We start from the raw sequence: 20,345 nt of genomic DNA on the forward strand, positions 1-20,345 counted from the left end.
GTGAAAAATATGTTTCTTTTAGGTTTTTTAAATGATGCATTAAAAAGTAAAATACTTTTAAAATGATATTCAAATGATTTTAATTACTACAAAGGCATTGAGATGTTAATACACTATAAAAGAGAGATACTATTCCATCCGTGCCTTTCTAGCACAAATTCCAACTCTAAGAAAATTATTTCTTTTGATCCATTCTGATAGCATGTAATAAAAGAACAATAAAACACATGGCTCAATTACCACTGCTTCTCATCAAGCATGAATTAATGAATATCAAATTATTATTAATTGTTTTTCCTGGCTCTCTCTCCATAGGACAACAATTTTACATTGCTGTACTTTGATAAGCATTTTGTATTTAACACTTTGCGGATCAGTCTCTAAGGGCAACAGATGTTTGAAATCATTATACAGAAGATTAATTCTTTAAATTTATCAACATTTGGAGAATACATGATTGCCCTTTAATCTTCCTAGTCTATGTCAGATTTTCAGAACCACCTTGTACTTTCCTAAAATTCCACCTTCTCCTCAATGTTCCTTCCATATGCCTTCCTGTGAGAAGCAATTTTGAAGTGCATATAAAATAGTTAATAAGTTCAATTTCTCAGTTTTAATAATACTAGTCCCTTACCTGTGATTATTGAATTTTAATTTTCTTAAGAAAAGTTCTTTAGAAATAAAAGCAATAGCTTGAGCACTTCAAAAAATTAAGTTAACCAACATGGCATAGAATATAATAAACTGTGATCACTGTAATTAATACAATCAATGTCAGTGAATGATATAGATATTCCACACAAAAGACTATATAACTGATCATTCATTTTATTTTTATAAGCTGATTGTAATTATAAAGTGCTATGTACTATGAACATAGGTAACATGCTAAAGAACATGTCTTTAGAGTCCATAACCATTGTTTCTCAAAGATTAGTTATATACCCAGATTTTTAAATGCATGCAAAGAAAAATTTAACAAATATGTAATCTATCCATGTCATATGATTTTATCCATTACACATAAATCTATGTCTTTCTGTTTTTAAAACACATTCAATAAAAATTATGTCTGTGATAAACTGAAGGATTCCATTAAGATTAAATGTTTAGATATCCTATCTAGTTCAATATGTTTAACAAACACATATTCAGATGTATTTCTAAAGAACAAACAAAAACTTGCTTTAGAATCAGATAATTTGGGGAGTGGAAAGGGGCCTTAGGAGTCATTTTGTCCAATGTCTCTCATATGATAGATTAATGGCACAGAGATCTGGAAAATTCAAGTTTTTCTGAGTCTATATATAACTTTATATGTTAACAACTTTCTGACAAACTTTGTAAGAAAATTTCCTTCAACATTTCTTTTGTACATGAAGGAAACATATCTTGCTTTCTTGACAGTTTGTCAGGATGTCAATATTGTCAGTAAATCCAAATCCTTAGGGAAACAAAGGTAAGAAAATGAGAGACACGTCTACAATGAAAACCATGATGAATAGCCTGAATCCAGGGCAGACGTGGATATGGTTAGGAGTGACAATGCTCGCTGCCATCAGAAGCATCATTCCTTTGACACTGGTGGCTGGAACCACTTGAATTTATTGCTAAATCTAGCCAGATACCACATGGTCCCCGTTGTGTATATGACCTTATTGAAGGCAATTAGGTTATTTGAACAATAGCAGAATTGTTCATTGTATACAAGAGCCAATCTTTGGTGTAAAAGCTTATCTAAATTACATAGTCCTAAAATAAAAATTTTAATTACTTAATGAATGATTTCATCTTCGTTTCCATGTGCCAGGACTATTGAATCCACTTTGCTGAAAAATGTAAAGGAGATAACAGTGAGATATACAAATGCATTAGGAAAATAAGCCTTTAACTGAAATTTTAAAATTAATCATTCATCAAGGAGATGATGGTGGATTAAGCATTTTACTGTTTTCTTCTACTGCATTCATGACTAAATACGAAATACTAGTACTCATACTTATGAGATGCCTGCAAGTCAGATCTTGACAGTTTACGTGTACTATAAAAAAGTCAATGCCTATAGAGTGCACATAGATAGGCAGGTAGACACACAGACTTGGAGACTTTTGGTAGCCACATCCCCTAAGCTGGACTCTGGGACACTTAAAAGTTTTAGAGCTGCCACATGCACATCAATGCCCTTGATATAATATTGGATCATAATAAGTCTACTAAATTAAGAAGAAATCAGAAAATAATAACTGGAGAGGAAAACCAGAAAATAGAAGGCAAAGTATGAGTATAATCAAGTCTGTTTTTGCAATTGATTTTGCAGCCTAATGTAACATGGGTTTCTGAGTATTTTTCAGAGCATTTTCTAGATGTAGCCTCCTAGTGCTTCATTAATATCACAGATTTGTCATTAAATTCCATATGTTGGATCCCATGTGAGAACTGCAAGTGTTCCTTTTTCATTCAGCACACCAACATGCCATCAGAAACACACCTTCACCTAGTGCTGTTGATCAGCTCTCCACTATTATCTTGGGTATTTTGCCTACTTATTATTTAATGAAAAACAAAATGCTTACAGTGGCTATTAAAAACTAATCAAGCTTCATAGGGTTTTATTTTGCTAACCTATGTGCACTGTGCATATCTTTTAAGCCAAATTTCAAAGCTTTCATTCTAAGCCTACAGAAAATATGAGTTAAAATATAGGTCTTTAATGTTTTTTTCTCACATCATTAATGCTAGTAAAATGCCAAATAGTAGGTATGTTGGTCATAAACTGACAAAAAAAATACTTAGATAATACATTAAATACCGAATTATAGAGAATTAACTCTAAATTCTCCATTTAAAAAATAACATTAAATGCATTAGGTAAAACAGGTATAAAATTAGATAAAAAATATATTTTATTGCCAATGTGAAAGCTCATTCACAGAAATGGACTTCAATTATTTGAGCAGGCAAGATCTATTTTTGGGAAAAAAAATGTGAAGTTTTCTAAAATAAATTACCCCTTTGCTTAGTTGTGTCTATGTGTGGGCTAATTTTAGAAGACAATATAACTGTTGACTGGTTTCATACTTTAAAAGAAAATACTTCCATAGTATAACTGTCTTCAGATGAACTCTTTATGAAATGTAATAAAATCCTTCATTTTCAACAATATCAGATGCTCATTAGTATTAGCAAAAGTGAAAGTACCTTACAGGGCTTATCACTTACCCATAACTTTAGAGTAGCAAGGTTCACAGTGTATTGTCTGTCTGTAAATCCAAATACTGTCACCTGCTTGTAGGTTTTCCAAAGGCTGTTTGCATATTTCACACTGAAGAAAAAACAATATATAAAACTTACCTTATATAGGAAGTTTATATCCTAGTGTAATAGGATAAACAAGCCCTTTCAATTAATTCAGTACCACCTTGCATAGCAACCCTCAAATGCAACCTCAAGAGAACCCACATGTCTATAATACACATTCCAAACTTTTCAAATCCTCAAAGCATCTCTCTACAATGGAGGTATGCACTGAAGCTTTTACTTAACTCACAATAAAAAGACACACATTTTCAAAAATTGCTTATGCTAAGGACAAGGTCACTACTTGATATTGCAAACAAAAACACAAAACATGTGTATTGTTTGCTTACTAAGGGAGAGCTATGCTGTGCAGCACAGCCTCCTTGAGCAAAACAAACAGCTGATCTTACATAGGATTTAGGGAAAAGTTTGTTCTGAGTTGTGCTGGTTATGGAGGCGGAAAAGGGTTGACGTCTGCCTTAGCCCTGATCAAGTCAACTTGATAAGTTTAAACCAGTCCAGGTGGTTCTCTAATATCATGGTTATAGAATAATCCATGTTTTCTAGGAGTGTGGGGACATTTTTATTCTCTAGTAGTTTTTTATAGTTAAATTGAAAATGGAAATAAATCATCCAAAATAGAGTAAGTGGAAATTACTATTACCAAAAGCAATAATCAGGAGAATTTTCTTGCTTTAAAATGTTTTCTGCAAACAATTTTAAACTAAGAGCTGTAAACTAACTTTTGTTTTAGTGAGCAAATTAAATAACTATAAGAAAAATTCATTTTCTTATAATTAAATGATTAGTAAATTTTCAAATTTTATTTTTCATACAATTCTATATTCCAATTATGTCTTAAAATTTGATTTGGTTTTTTTTTTTTTTTTGCTCAAAATGAAGTATCATATTTCTGATTGCTATGTGTCACTGCCTGAAGCTAATTGGAGAAGAAGCAGTCAGTTGTCAAAGCATTACATTTGCCTGACTGAATTAGACCATGGGATGTCAGCACAGAAATGACCCCTAGATGTAGGCAAATGGTTCTTAAACTGGATGTCCATGAGACCTATCTAAGGAGCTCTTAAAAATACCAATATGCCCAGGAATCATCTCTGAGATTCTCAGTGTATTGGGGCTGGTCCCAGGCATTCTATTTTCCTCCTAATCTCCCCCAGATGATTATAATGTACAGCCAGGGCTTAAGAACCACTAATCTAGTCAGCTACCTCATTTTATAGATGAAGAAACTGAGGCCAAGCTAATATTGGCTGAAGTCCTACAGCTACAATCAGTGGCACAGTTAGAACTTGAACTCAGGTATGCAGGTTCCCTGTTCAGTGTTCATTCAGTTATACCAAAAACTATAATGTTGACCTATCCAATATTATTGTGAGATATAAAAGAAATGGCATGTGAACACAATCAGTGAAGCTTTCTACTATGTAAGTTTTATTATTATTATACTCAGCCACAATTAATTATAATTACTCATGCCTTCAAAAGCAGACTGCGTTTCATTACTGTTCAGCCAGTAGGCCTAATTTCATGATGTTAGGAGCTGCTAGGTTTCTTCTCAGCAATTTCTTTTCCTTTTTCGATTTCATTATGTATTTTATGTAATGCATGATTCATTAACATGTGGCAAAAACTTTCATAAAAAGAACAAGTATTTATCTCTTTACAGATTCAAATCTCTAGGGTTAGAGGAATAAATGTGTCAGTAATCAACTCTAAGACTAAAGCCAAAATAGTAATTATAAACGTTTGAAGTTTAAGTTGCAGAACTCTGAGAAATACTTAAGCAGTGCATTATTAATGTGAACGAGAGTGTTTCTGAAAGCTTTAACTTCATCTCATGTATTTCATTAAATAATTATTTTTATTCCAGTCATTATGCAATTTTATATTTAAATGCAATAAACATATCCTTACCTTGAAGCAAGTGGAATGGCAGCAGATTTGTAATTCATCCAAAATCATTTTAGTTTCTGTGCCCAAGGGTTTTCGGCAGTAAGTACACATATCTCTTTCAATGATAGACCTATAGAGATGTAAGCAATTAAAAATAAATTTGTCATCATGCAAAAGACAGATGTATTCTCCATAAAGTCATGTGGAGATGACATGTTAAGTTTGTTGATACATTGGGATATTGTGTAAAAATCAAGGAAAATTCAGGACTTAATTATTCTGGTGATAGAATTGATTCTTCTAGTTCAATAGTATCAAAGAACTAACATGAAGGAAAGTCTCAAATTATTAATTCATTAGCAATCAAGAGTGCATCCAGGCAGGGCAAAGATGTTCAGTTTCCTAACTGAACTAGGTTTTAAGCACCCCTTGAAGCTAGAAGAGGTTTTAAAGTTATTAATTTACATATATCATAGGAAAACCATACTTCAGATTAATATAAAATTTTAACTCTCAAAACATTCAATAGGCTAGAAATAGAAATCCATTAAAAAATGTGTTGGTAAATTCACAAATGATGGGTCAGTAGTAGCATAGGCTCTAGGGACTAGAGTCACCAAAACACTCCCTTAGGACCCTTCTCATGGTGTCATTGTAAGATGCACAACTGTGGACTCCTTTTTATGACAAAACTTACATTCTCTAGCATGAGCTAACCTTGCCACAAATTTGACTGGGGAAAAAGAGTTTATTATTTATTCTGGAAAAAATAATATTCAATAATAAATTACTGTAAATATGATTGGCAAGTCTAAAAGAGTTCGGCAAGTTCACACCTGCGCCATAAGAAAGCCAGTAATTATGTGATCCTTTCCCTTTTGGAAGGTATAGACTGCCTGAAGAGCTGCTTGTTTCATGATGCTAGCATGTAGGCCTGAAATGTCCAGAGTAGGATACAGAATGGGGTAGTGAAATAAAAACTGCCAATTGCTTACACATGCTATATGCTCCATACGTGCAGTGCATTTTCCATGCACTTTGCTTATACAAACTCATTCATTCTTCACAATATCTTTGGGAAGCAGGTACTAATATTTCATCGTCATGTTACAGAAGAGGAAACAGAGGCACAAAAGGGTAAGCAATCTACTCCTGTCACGCAACCAGTGAGCAGCAGAGGCAGGATTTTAATGCAGGCAGCATGGCTCCCGAGTCCTTGTGCCACCCCTGGGCCTGCCCCGGAGGACTGTTGGGGTCGCTGTGCGGAAACAAACTAGCCGTGCCCAGGAGCCATGATCCTATCATTGCACCCAGGACTAGAAGCAGAGAGGAGGGAAAACGGTAAGGAGGAGGCGGTGGCAGAGGAAGTGATTAGAGTAGATAAACCTTGCCTGGTTTTATACTTTCAGTCATTCTAGTAACTTCTTCCTAACCCTTACATATATAAGTAAATATTTTCCTCTTTCAATTAACTCTATAGCCACTTGCTCATTTATTACTGGCAAATACTTTCCTATGGCTAATTCATATATACATGTGCCTAGTAGCCGCTGTGTGACTCCATGCCCACAGCACATTGTGGATATGTGGAGTTAGGAGAGCGCGACCCAGGGGGCGGCTAATCCCTGGGGGCGAGTCAGGGAGGCCTCATCAGAAACAGTGTCATGTGGGTTAAGCTTGGAGACAAAGGGGCTCTCAAGGTGAGCTCAGTGAGGTGGAGCGTGGCATGGCGGAGGAATTCCACGCTGAGCCAACAGGATGTACTGACGCGCTACACAAAGACGGGTCTGGAGCGATTGAACATCAGTCTGTTTTCAGCAGGCGCACGTTTTGAAGGCCCACAAGTGATGTGAAAGGAATTTGTCTTTATCCTGTAAAGTGGGAAGCCACGTTAAATTGGACTGAAATGCTTGGATAAGAACTGTGTGGATATAGCTAATTTTACATAATAATCAGCAGAAAAAGTTGCTTGACTGACTCGTTCTGTAGAGAATGGACTTTTGCTCTGATGACTAAGAAAAATTTCAAAGACCACTTGAGAAACAGGACTGAAAGTCTTCATATTAAGAGCAATACTTTAATGAAGAACGTTTCCCTTCTTTAACAATAAAAATATGAACACAGAGAAAGCTCTGATGGTGTTCTTACTAAGCTCATACTGTTAGTCAAAGATCTTTTCAAAGCACTATGAAAAACCTAGCTCTAGTTTTTTGTTTTTTGTTTTGTTATTTATATACTGTCTGTAGTTCTAATGCTTGTGTAGATGACTTTACTCCTCAAAGAGGTGTGACTTAAAGGCAAGATATTAAAAAGAGAATTGGTAATAACAAGATCTTACAAAACTGACAGAAAGGATATAATTTTGATGACTGGTCCATCCGTGTTTTCCTTAGCAAATGGAACATAGGTTTATTTTTTCAGAAAACATTTATTGAGGACCCGTCAGGTGCCAAGCACTGCATTATAAGCTGAGGCTATGCATAAAAATCAGGCATGTCCTTACCCCTAGTGAGTCCTATTTCTAGCCTCTGCTATAAAGAAACACCACCAATAGACTTTTGGACATTTGTGTTACAGCTGGTTTCTAGTAGCATGAATGCTAATGATTTATTTTCATTTTCTCCACTGGAAGTCTGCAGGCCACACTTCCATGAGTGTCACCTACGTGCCCTACAAACATTAAATGGTAAAAGAGGATCAACAAGAGCAAGGCCTGGGGTCAGTTTCCCAGCACTAAGCTGACATGCAGCGTGACTCCCTTCCTGGGAACTAAGCACGGGCCCAGATGGGTTCCTAGCAGCATACCCACGAGCTGCTGGTGAGGTGGGCTGGCTTTGGAAAACTGCAAGGAAGGAGGGCTCAGAGCGGTCCAGTAATGCTGTGAAGCCTGGACACCAATGGTGGGGCATTACTGGGACTCTTAGGAGTTGGTAACAGCAGAGGAGTTGGCCTGGGAGGCGGCCGTAAGGCATGGAGAGCTTACACTGGAATAAAGGAATCAAAATCAGAGTAGCAACCGCCAGGAAGCCATGTTGTACTTGTACTTGTTCTATTCATACACATATATAACAATCACCATGAAGAGCGCCAGTTCCAAGCACAATGGACAACAGGTGCATTCCAAGTACAATGGACAGCAAGGATACACACACACACATATCAATATTACATACAACATAAAAATGTATATATAAAACATGTAAGTATATACACATATGTAGTAAAATATCACATATGCATATATATGTATATATAGTACGTAAGTGTATATATATATGTATATGTAAGTGTGTATATATAATTTTTATGCATGGAAATATAGACATACTCACCTATCTGAAGTTGAATAAACAGTTTGTATGTATTTTCCAGAGATATTCTCCTGATATCTCTCCTTTGGTGATTTACTAGAAACAGACAGACACAGACACATGAGAACTGGCTATTTTCCTAGTCTTGATGTATACACCAGTATGCAGGTGAGGGAGCACACACACACGTCCTCAGCCAGCCTTCTTCCTCTTTGTGATGTGTTACAAGCCGGGACCACACTGACATCTTTTTTTTTCAGCCTGGAGATTTACTGATTCACAAGCCACCTCCAAGTTGACATAAGTTGGCAAATCTACTGACTAAATAGAGAATGGGGCAAGGAGTGTAGGATGAAGTGTGAGCAGCAAAAGAGACTGTCATTTTTTTATGAAATGTGTGCTTGCACTACCCTCATTGATTTACTGAAAGAATAAAATCAATGTAATCCAACTTAGGTAAAGTAAGTACACGGAGCATGAGCCAGTGTAAGCACATACACACACAACATTCACACAGAGAAGCAGAGACTCTCAAACTTCTAGAGTTGTCTATATAAATTTTTATTTTTACTTGAAACCTTCCAAGAAAGAACAGTTGAAAATGAAAGCATAAAAAAAGTGTAGTTTTTAAGCCCTCCTTGTTCTATTTCTTAGATTGTCCCAGTTTGTAAATATCACTGTTTCCTGGAGACAAATGCAATCTGCAATTCACTAACCAGCTGGCTGCTCAGAATTGCTTCCCAAGTACTTCCGCTACCTGTGAGTGTATTAGGACTGGAAGCAGTATGTTTCTAGTATTTCATATATGAGTGATAACTCCACAGTCCTTTCTTGGGTTTTTTTAAATCAATCTCTCTCTCCCTCCAAACTGCCTGTAGGCATATTGCTGTCAGAAACAGAATCTACTTTAGGGAACACATACCCCTTAAGACTAAGTAAGAGTTTGCACATATTTATGCATAATGCATACATGTCACTCCCATTTTATTGATGGGAAACTGAGACATGAAGAAGCTAAGGAGCTTTGCAAAGGCCAATGGTTAGTAAACGACAAAGACTCTATCCTAAGTCCAATTTGAAGGCCTCTATACCAGACTGCATTGTCAGTGTAGAGTTTAGGGAGAATTGGACTGCACAGAAAAATCAAATTTGAGGCTACATTTTACAAGGTAAATTAGATGTGGTTTTTGAGAGACCTCTTTTTGGAAAGTTGTTCACCTCCTAACACATACTGAATTTCTTGGAGCACTTTCAGGGCGCCCCTACCCCCACAGAAATGGCTCTGATTAACACATGTCACATATATCCACATTTGTATTTCCCGTCATTACATTAACCACACTGAGGCTAATTCTTGCTTTTATACCCCTTGAAAATCAAATGGTTTGTGAATCCATGACCTGGGCTGCTATTTTCCTCAAAATGTCAAAATGTTTCCATCACTCCCATAGCAGATGTTGTGGGGCATTGACTCCTTATAATTTGGGCCAATGTGTATCTACTAAAAGTTTTACCCCTTGTTTCAGATTATAGACAAACTGTAGTAGACAGAACCAGAAGAGTAGATACATGTATTTAATTAAAGTAGGACTCCAAATTAGTGTAGGAAGAGTTATGTAATTAGTGTCATTTTGTATTATGTAATTTATAAAGCTTATTATAAACACACAGTCATATGTGTCACCTTCAAATGGCTGTCATATTATGTATATATTTATTATATTAAAATATTTAGTCCATCCAGTGACTATGATTATTTGTCAACAACTTAATGTTGGAAACATTATAAAGAATGATACACCTAGAACTCAATATACTTTTGAATGATCTTCTAGTTGAACAAAACGAACATACTCCAAAATAATAGCATCCCTTAAACATTAAAAATGTAAAAATAAATCTAAAGATAGCAAAGTATTTTAAATAATTTCCAGTACCTATTCTCCACATACGTCCTTGTGTACACAACAGTATTCTTTGGTCCCGTGCGCATGGTCTCAGCCCTGGAGCTATAATACAAACCATTTTGCTTCATGTTTAAAGTTTATTTACAAGAATAATGAGAATAACATAGCTATTATCCAATTCAGTACAAAAAATAATGCTAATCTATTCTTTCTAAACTATAACCATGGAAATGTAATTGTTGAAGTGGTATTAATGAATCCACTTCTGCAAAATTTCGTCGTCTCCCATTTTGTTCTTAACTTCCACCAGCTTGGCTTACTTCCAGAAAATTGCTATGAAAATTGGTCATTCATCTAGTTAATCTGCTCTAGAGCATGAAGTTTATTTTGAATATTTGTGTAATATGCTTTAGTGCCTGTTTGCCTAATGTCCCATTCATATGTCCAAACCATAAATTTCCCCTCAAAAAGTTGACTTTAACTAACATGATAACACCTGATTTAATAAAACCTTTAAATCTACCTAAAGAATGCTAACATCAATGGCACAATTAGGCTTACAAGAAAATGTGGACTTTTCAGGGAAAAAAATCACATTTAAAATTTTCCCTTGCAGTGTAAGGCTGTTGGCTTTTAGCCACTAATAAAATAAGAAATTTCTACCTTTCAAAGGAAGGGTCAGGCTGTATAGGGGATATTTTTTAAAAACAGAAGGAAAATAGTCCTTCCACTTGTTTTATAATTGACCACAGTATCTGGAATTCTTCCTGGCTTCCTAAGAATAGGCAATGGTTCTAGTAAACTTGTTGGTTGAAGCATCAGGGGGTCCACTGACTCGGCTATCTAGCCTGAGAAAGTAAAGGCAAATTTTTGGCACTTAAAACCAAGGCCAATTAAAAGTTTTTTGTTTTATTAAAATTCTGTTCAATTAACATTTTTACATACAGTAGACCTCTTTATGTTTGCCTAGTTTCTGTACAGATACACAAATAGAATACATATACTATTTTACCTCTCCACAATGACCACTGTCTTACCTTTAAGAATCATCTACAGGTACATGTCACAGTATCTAATGCTAGGATAGAATACCTTTGATCAAGAGAGAAACCATCTGAAATTTGTTTCATAACATTTTTACACCAGCACTGACATTTTAGGAAACTTCTCATGTACAGTATATCTTGAGAGCTCATCAATTCAATGAACGTTTTCCAGGGGTTGCTTTTAGAATTTCCAGTTTCCATTTTGTTTTTAATGGAAAGCAATACTTTGAAAATTGTAGAACTCGGTCCTAAAGTTCTGCTAATCTAAAAATGTCACTTTCCTTAACAAAATGTAGGGATTCTTGCTTTTTCCTTTGAAACAGAGGAACTTTTAATGCAGGAATAGTGAAAAATTTTAGCTCCTTTTCCTCTGCCATATCAGTAGACTCTGATATAGGAGGGTATGAGCACCAGAGGAGGGTTCAGAGCTGAATCAAGCCTTATCATTCTCGAACACATGGTTCCTTTCATTTCCATATAGCTCTTAAAGAAGAGGAAAATATTTATCCCCATATTATCTCTAGCATACAGTAAGTCATCTAGTTTTAAGATAGATGTTTCATAACATATACAGCTATGTCAAAATGACACTAAGTAATGAGAAAGTAGAATCAATATCAGATTTTTTAATGTGATTATTAGAATATGTTATTCCAGGAATAAAACCTAGCTAAAAATTGTTTGGAAATATTCAAATCCTATAATATACAATACAGAACCCAATTCTAAAAAATAGACAGCCTCAATGGACAAGGGTTGTCAGTGAGTTTGAAATGTGTTTGTGTTGTCCTCAGCAATGTAAAAATCAAATGTCATCAGTTTGTAAAATCTACCAACCGAAGAGGGAGATAATTTGTAACCCAGTACTGTTCTGGACTGAGCTGTATCCCCCAAGCAACCCAAATTCATATGGTGAAGTCCTAATCCCCAGTGTGATTTGGAGATAGGGCCTATAAAGAGGTAAAAAAGGTTGACATCATAAGGAGGGGGCCTTAATCCCTTAGGACTGGTATCCTTATAAGAAGAGGAAGAGGCACCAGATCTCTCTCTCTCTCTCTTTCTTGCTGTGTGTCTGTGTGTGCACACACAGGGGAAAGGATACATGAGGACACAATACGAAGGTGGCCCTCTGCAGGCCAAGAAGAGACACCTCAGCAGAAACCACCCTTGACAGCACCTTGATCTGGCACTTCAACCTCCAAAACTGTGAGTTAATTCTGCTGTTTAAGCTACCCAGCCTGTGGTATTTGTTGTGGCAGCCTGAATAGACTAATACAAGTAGCATTTCCTAGCTAGGCTTTTAATGAGAATAATGAAAATGCCTCATAAAAGCTTTAATTTTTATAATTGTGAATAAAAATGCTAGTAAATAAAATTGAAATATGGAACAAACAACAAGCTCTTTGATGGATTTTGCTCCTCAAGTAGATGTGGAGGATGATAAGTTTTAAAAAAAAAGACCTTTCATTTTGGAATAATTTTGAATGTACAGAAAAACTGCACAGATAGTACAGAGAATCCCTATGTACTCTTCACTACTTACATACCCATGGGATGTTTGTCAAAATGAAAGAATTGATGTTGGTACAATACTATTAACCAAACTACAGACTTTATTTGTATTTCATCAATTTTTCCCTTAATGTCCTTTCTCAGTTCCTGAATCTAAGTCAGGATTCTACATAATCATCATGTCTCTTTAATCTCCTAGTGTCTGTGATAGTTGTCAAATCTTTCCTTGTTCTTCATGAGATAGTGATAGATTTTACAAAGGAAATTCTATCTTGATGTTAATAACTGATAACACTAATATTTTAAAATGTACAACCATCAAAATAGTTAGACAATACTTTGGCAACCAATGAAATCACTTGTAGTACTTTGTAAAATACAATTGGCCCAAATCCAAATATTCTTATTTAATTGGTATGAGGTACAACTTAGGCACTGAGATTCTTCTAAGCTTCTCGAGTGAGTTGTGCAAGTCAAGATTGAGAACTACCACTTTAGAGGTTGAGCCGTCTGCTACCTTACCTTCAAAAGAGCACTGATCCTCAAAGTGTGGTCCCTGGATCAGCAGGTAGTTCTGATGTACACCAAAGTTTGGGAACCAGAGCAATCGGGGAAGCTTTGCCAAAGTATTCCTCTCAGATGCCTTGAATAATCCTCAGAAAGGAGGGCTCATGACTCTCAATGTTTGTTGCTTAACAGGTTTACTGTTAAGAAATTATCCTTCCTTAGAATACACTGCTGAAGTGTAACTTTCAATCAATGGTTTTAGTTTTATTTCCTTAATTAAATATAACTTTACAAAGTGGAAACTCCAATGGTGTTGGATCTTAAGAATTCCAAAAGGAATTACACTTGAGAAAATGGTTTCTGGGGAAATTTACCTTGAAAATATACCTATTTGGACCTTTCATACATTGCTAGTAAGAGTATAAATGGTATAGCCGATTAAAAACGTGAAGAAGCTTCTTTTCTTTTTTTGGCAGTACCTCAAATAGTTAAACATAGAGTTACTATACCATCCAGAAATTCTACTCCTAGGTAAATATAAACCCAAGAGATATGAAAACATACTCCACAAAAAGCTTACATACAAATGTTCATAGCAGCAATAGTGAATATAATCCAATGGTGAATTTTGATCCAATAGTGGAAACAATCCAAATACCCATTAATTGACTAAGGGATAAAATGCTGTATATCCATACGGTGGGATATTGTTTGATAACAAAAAGAAATACTGATGCATGTTACAGTATAGACAGATCTTGAAAACATTATGCTAAGTGAAAGAAGCCAGTTACAAAAATGGAGTATTATATAACTCCATTACAGGAAACATTCAGAATAGGCAATTCATGGGCAGAAAGTGGATTGGTAGTTGCCTAGGGCTGAGGGATTGGGGGAAAAATGATGTGCAACTGCAAATAGACATGGGGTTTCTTTTTGAGGTGATAAATATGTTCTAACATTAATTGTGGGAATGGTGGCACAACTCTATGAATATATGAATTAGAGAACATATATTTGCTTGGGCATCCAATTACTGTATAAAGTGAATACATTCCTAAAATGAATCAAGTTTCAGTTTAGCAAACTGGCCCAGGACTCTATTTAGATTTCCATTGTCTGATTAATAACTTAATCTTGGCAACCTGAGATTAAACAGCATAAACAATTTCAACTGATAAACATCTATATCAATACAAACTTTATAAATCTCTTTTGCATAAAGAATAACATCTTATGAAGAGCTTACTATTTTGTATCATGTATGTTAGGGTTTACTTTTTTAAAACAGTCAAGATCTTGAGCTCTTGTAAAAATGAAAAATTGTAAATATATAAAAGTCCTCCACTGTAGAAAAATAAAAGGACTTGATGCCAGAATACTTAGGTTCATTTCACCTCTCCAATTTACTAACCTGTACTTAATTAAGTCTCTTACTCTCTGATTCTCAATTTTCCTTATGTTAAGTATTTGCCCATTTTGAAAGTCAAGTAAATGTTCATTTCTGTAGGTAGAATAAAAATTTGAGTATAAAAATTGGGCCCATAGATTTCTTATTTTTCTACTCTTTTTCAAGCGAAAATTTTTATTATAGTGTTCTGTTGGTGTTGAGGTGGTGGTTAATGCCCATTGAATTTTCCCTGTAATTTGTAGATAGCAAAACCATGAGAAATCACACTGGTATAGGATTGTGATAGAACTAAAGGAGAATGAATAGCACCTGGAAACAGAACTCAGGGTTTAACAAATAGTTTTGCAGTGGTGGTAGTTAAGGCCTCTAAATGTAACTGATTGTGATGACTCCCATCCCACTGGGGAGAGAGTGGGTGCATTTGTGAATATATATAGGTAATAGCTGGATATTGTCAGGCAGGAGGCACAAATGAAATGGCAGGAAGAGAAAGGAGAATGTGCATGCACCTTATTGACAACCATGGCGTTTTCTCTCTGCACACCACCACCAGTGCAGACGGCCACATCCGTGCTGCCTTGCTGAAGAAGGCCGCCAGACAGACCATGGAAAGCTAGAGTAAGCTGACCTTATGAGGAAGAAGGAATTGGGAGGCAGCAAATGTTCATGGTTATCAGACAAATACCAAGTAGAGAACAAGGAAGCCAATAGGTAGAGGGAAAGGCAAGAAAAAAATTAGGAGAAGCCAATGCTAGGAAGCAGCTAAGTAACAGTAATGATGAAGAATTGAGTTAATGTCAACTATTCCTGATGGAATGTCCTCTGGTCAGCAATGAACAACCTTCTAGTTCACGCAAAGCCTAACCATGCTACCATTCCTGCTCTCGAATTTCTATAAAAATTTCCATTTCTTCATTAATCATTCCAATAAAAACCATTTAATGAACAAGCCCAGATGAAATTGAAGTTCTCCAATCATATTGAATGAGAAGTTCTTTAATCATGCTTAATCACTTACTTGTTTTTTTTTTACCTTGATCACTCCCAAATAATATTTGACTAAGATTGCTTAATTGTAAGCCTGGCTTATTCCAAAAATAGTGGACATTTTTCTAAGATGAACAGGTCCTACTGAAAATTTGTCCTCCCTCATTTTATCAAAGGCTTTTGTGTGATGACTGAAAAAAGACAGCAGAAGATGATTTGGAGAATTAAAGGAGCAGAAAGAAACTAACTACCTGTTAGATTCAAGAGCCTTTATAGACATTATGAAAAAAAAAGTGACTGGTACTTTTCCACTTTCTACACACAATATCCACAATATCATTTCTTTACATAGAAAAAAAATTTTTTTTTCAACAGAAAAGGTAGCTGCACCTTAGGAAGGTAAAAAAATAGGAACCTGTTGTTTTTAGGGCCCTATATGTGGGGGGAAGACTTCTTAAAAACAGAAAATTTTTAAATTCTTTCTTAAACAGTCTATAGCAACAAGAAAGTATAGCTTCTGTCCTAACATTTCCCTGTAAGAGAAATAAAGTACAACAGTTTTAAGGCCATTATACTGTGTAGTGTAAAGACATTTCAAAATTAGGTCCTGTTTTGTGGCTGTGATGAACTCGTGCATTCTTTCAGCACGAGGCATCCAAGGAAGAGATGCCCAGAGTGCTTTCTGCACCGCTGAAAACCTCCCAAGCAACAGCAAGTAAAAATAAATCTTCACAGCCCAAGTGCAGAGCTCTGAATTTCCAGGATGCCTTTTATACCAAGCAGTTCAACAGCAGGCTTTAGTCAGAAATTCTAGCACAATTAGGATTTTGTTAACTCTCTTCCCATCAGCTATTAAGCATCCTGTATAGCGTTGTTTTTTGTTTTTATTTAGATAGATTTTGTAGTTAAACAGCATTATACAGTTTCACTCCTCACCAGTCTTCTAAGGTTAGGCTCATTGGAATATATCACAAAAAAAGTAAATTATAATAAGACTTACCTTCCATTCTTGTTTTTAGACACATTAGAATTTACATCAGTTAAAATTTTCATGTCCTGGTCTCTATAGGGAAAAAAAACAAAAATAGAAACAAAACAAACAACAATGTGTAATATGGGACATTGAAAATGTGACATTGTGTTATTTGATTGTACAACTCAAATATGACAGCCTGGAATGAATATTTTGGAAGGTTTGGGAAATCTGGTCTGAGGAGAAACAACTGATTTATATTCACATTTAGCTAACAGTGAATGAGCACTGACTCTGTGTCACAGAGCTCTGACTGTGCATTCTCACATGGATTATGTCATTCAGGTCTCACAAAATCCTGTGGGACAGCATCTAGGGCTCAGGAAGACTAAGTGAGTTTTCCAAGGTCAATTAACTAATTTGTAAAAGAGTCAAGATTTGAGGCCAAGCCACCTGCCCATCTGAAATCAGTTCTTGGATATTTAATTAGAGACTCCATTCTGGCTTTCCAGATCACAGAAACATGAGAAGTCAACCAAATGTTTGAATAAGCTATTTATAATGTGGAGAATAACTGGGAATATTAGATTCTGAAATCTTGGGCTGTAGGAATGATTTGAAAGCAATTTCATGATATTCAAAGTCCTCTGGTATGCTATTTATATATTTGGTATATATTTGGTATATATTTGGTAGTTATATATTTGGTATAACACAGGTAGGTCCTGAATTTTTTTTTTTTTTCAAGAGTTTGGAAAACCCTTTGGCACGTACCCTAGGGGTTAGGAGCATTGTTTTAGGAATCAGAACGAGGCCATCTCTTCCCCCAGCTTCTAGGGCAAGTTCATCAACCTTTCTAAGCTTCCTTTTGTAAACTGGGATAATAATATAGAATCTCATAATGTTGTGTTAAGAATGAATGAGTTAATAAAACTTGTGGCACAATGACTCCAGTTGGGGTGAACTGAATACACATAAATAAATGATAGTTAATGGAAGTGCAGTGACCGAGGTTCTATTGATTTTGAAATTTTGAGGGACTGCCTTTTCATTTTGATTTTTGTCCTAATTTTTCTCAGCTTTGGAATTAACCCTAGTTTTTATAAATTTCCTTTCTCATGATCCTGAGTAGCAGATTTAAAAAGGGTTATTATATATAGAATCAGTGTTTCAACTCTCACAAAATTAATATTGAAAAGGAGGAAAAACACTATACATAAAAAGCTCTCATATTTATGTGGAGTGAGAATTAAAACTCTTTTTATATAACACCCAAACCATCAATAATTGATACATCTTCAAATTAGGCAGCATTCCAAAGTTACAGTTAAACCTCACACTTAAAATATGAGCTGCACATTTTTGAAAGTGTAGAGATTAGTTATATTATTTTTTAATGTGAGTTCCAGTAGAAAATATGCTAATTAACATACATAACAAGTACAGGATTTCAGAAGTAGCTCAGAAGTATCAGAAACATTTGATTCTGCAGTCTGAATGATGTAAAAATTCAAAACTGAATTCTTCAATATAACCTTGAGATCTGTGCAAGGAAACCACCCAGATCTCGCCCTTCAAATTGAGATATGGAGATACAGGCTTCGCATCCGCCTAACCTGATGGTCCTTCATGAATTTTTAAAGCCACCTTTTGACCTTTGGGGTCACTGTACTGTCTTAATTAATAGCCTAGACATTAAGAGATCTTCCCTTTAACATTTTTAAATAGTAGTTTACTAAATACTTGGAGATAATGGAATAAAATTAAATAGGAATATCTTGGTGTTCCATAATTCAGCTTCCTAGGAATGTTGAACTGGAATGGGCAGCAGTGGTCAATAATGAGAGATCACTGGGAAATGTGAACTTGGGGGAATTAGGATTTTGTCCAGGAAGTGATTACCTTTAAGGCAGTCAGCTCCACCCACATCTAGGTACATCGTGTGCCATGGCCGTGTAGAAAAAGTTCAGTAAAGCCAGCAATGGACATTTCACCTCCATTGGTGTCAATCACCTAGAACCTGCCTTATCACCCCTAAATTACATGTTTCTTTTTTCACACAGCTCCCAACTTTGGTTTTGCTTCTTTACTTTGGGATATTCTTATGGGTTGAATTATGCCTCATAATTATCCAAAACTTTGGACTCAGACACACACAGATGGAAGACAATGTGAAGACACAGGGTGAAAGCAGCGTGAAAGCCACAGAGAGAGGCCTGGAACAGACCTTCCTCTGAGCCTTCAGAAGAAACCAGCCCTACTGACATCCTGATCTTAGACTTCTAGCCTCCAGAACTGTAAGAAAATAAATTTCTGTTTTAAGCCACCCAGTCTGTGGTACTTGTTGTAGCAGCCCTCAGAAACTAATACAGATGTGCTTCTTTCCTCACGACATGATTACACTTACTTCGTCAGCCTGATGCCTGACAATCTCACTCCTTCTGGCACTTTCCATTCCCCCAACCCCTGCTCCAGGACTCAAGCCCTTTTGGACCCTAACTATTGTGGTAGAGTGGGAATGGGTTTGGACCTGAGGAAGGAGGAGAAACCAGAATGTTACATCTCCAACAACTACAGGTAGATAACTCAGCACTTTAACCTGTGCGCACCTTTAAAGAAGCACACTCCCAAAGCGGCATGATTGTGAATCATCGAATAAACCACCTTATTGGTGGGTTCATAGATTTTTTTGTTGTTTTATTGGGTAGTATCACATATCAAGCTTAGTAGCATGAATTATAAGATTCAATTCTGAATAACATACTAATATTTAAAGCAAGATAGAAAGTGGCAGATTTTGAAAAGTACAAAATGTGCATTTGCTTTGGTTGTTTGCAGTGACTGATGTCATCAGATTCGAAGATCCAGTAAAAGAAGTTCAGATTGCCTATAAACTTCCCAATTTGAATGATATAAAAATAAATTTGTATTCTTTAATTAAGACCACATCTATTGCTTCATGTCTTTTACACTGTGGTAGAAGATGAAGAGCTGTGAGTCAAAGTGTGAAAAATAGATTTTTATAGAAGCCCAGCCAAATGCTGCAGGGTTGAGTAAAGGCGTGATTCCAAACTCTTTCCACAGCAGTTTCAGTGAAAGGAAGGCCTTGCAATTTTATACATTTATAAGTGGTTGGAATTAACTCTAAGGAAGTTCTCTGTGGATATAGTAAGAAATGCTAAAAAGAATTTTTGTTAACCATTGCAACTGAAAATGCTTTTTTAAATGTAAATTTCAAGTTTGGGGGAAAATGAGTTATCTGTTACATAGAATCATGGCACAGAATTCGAATGTAAGCATTTATCCTTATCATAATAATGTAATTAATTTTCCTTCAACCCATTAAGGAATATAATACCCCCTTACAGAGCAGATTATGGGGGAAAAAAATAGAGATTCTGGGGACCAAGGTATAATTACATCTGTTATGTAACTTTCCCTAGGATAGGCTCACATGAGAGGAAGTTATCAGCTCCCTCC

General features: G+C 35.6%; 1 protein-coding gene and 1 long non-coding RNA gene across 9 annotated transcripts in view; one reads left to right on the forward strand and one right to left on the reverse strand.

The window, feature by feature from the left end:
• The window catches only part of LOC118970905 (uncharacterized), a 41,876-nt gene extending 22,564 nt beyond the window's left edge, over positions 1–19,312 (forward strand). The window contains exons 2-3 of the long non-coding RNA XR_005059098.2: positions 12,566–12,681; positions 18,929–19,312. This is a non-coding gene — a long non-coding RNA (uncharacterized lncRNA). The remainder of the gene's footprint in view (positions 1–12,565; positions 12,682–18,928) is intronic.
• The window catches only part of SCEL (sciellin), a 93,380-nt gene continuing 73,847 nt past the window's right edge, over positions 813–20,345 (reverse strand). For all 8 annotated transcript variants that reach the window (XM_073212473.1, XM_073212472.1, XM_073212471.1 and 5 more), the window contains 6 exons: positions 16,893–16,955; positions 10,460–10,531; positions 8,544–8,618; positions 5,233–5,341; positions 3,220–3,322; positions 813–1,829 (listed from right to left, as the gene is read on the reverse strand). In XM_073212473.1, the coding sequence (XP_073068574.1) occupies positions 1,813–1,829; positions 3,220–3,322; positions 5,233–5,341; positions 8,544–8,618; positions 10,460–10,531; positions 16,893–16,955 (439 nt within the window). In that variant the 3' untranslated portion in view covers positions 813–1,812. The remainder of the gene's footprint in view (positions 1,830–3,219; positions 3,323–5,232; positions 5,342–8,543; positions 8,619–10,459; positions 10,532–16,892; positions 16,956–20,345) is intronic.

The sequence above is a fragment of the Manis javanica genome, chromosome 9 (genome assembly GCF_040802235.1).
Source record: "Manis javanica isolate MJ-LG chromosome 9, MJ_LKY, whole genome shotgun sequence".
In the NCBI taxonomy this organism is placed as follows: Eukaryota; Metazoa; Chordata; class Mammalia; order Pholidota; family Manidae; genus Manis; species Manis javanica.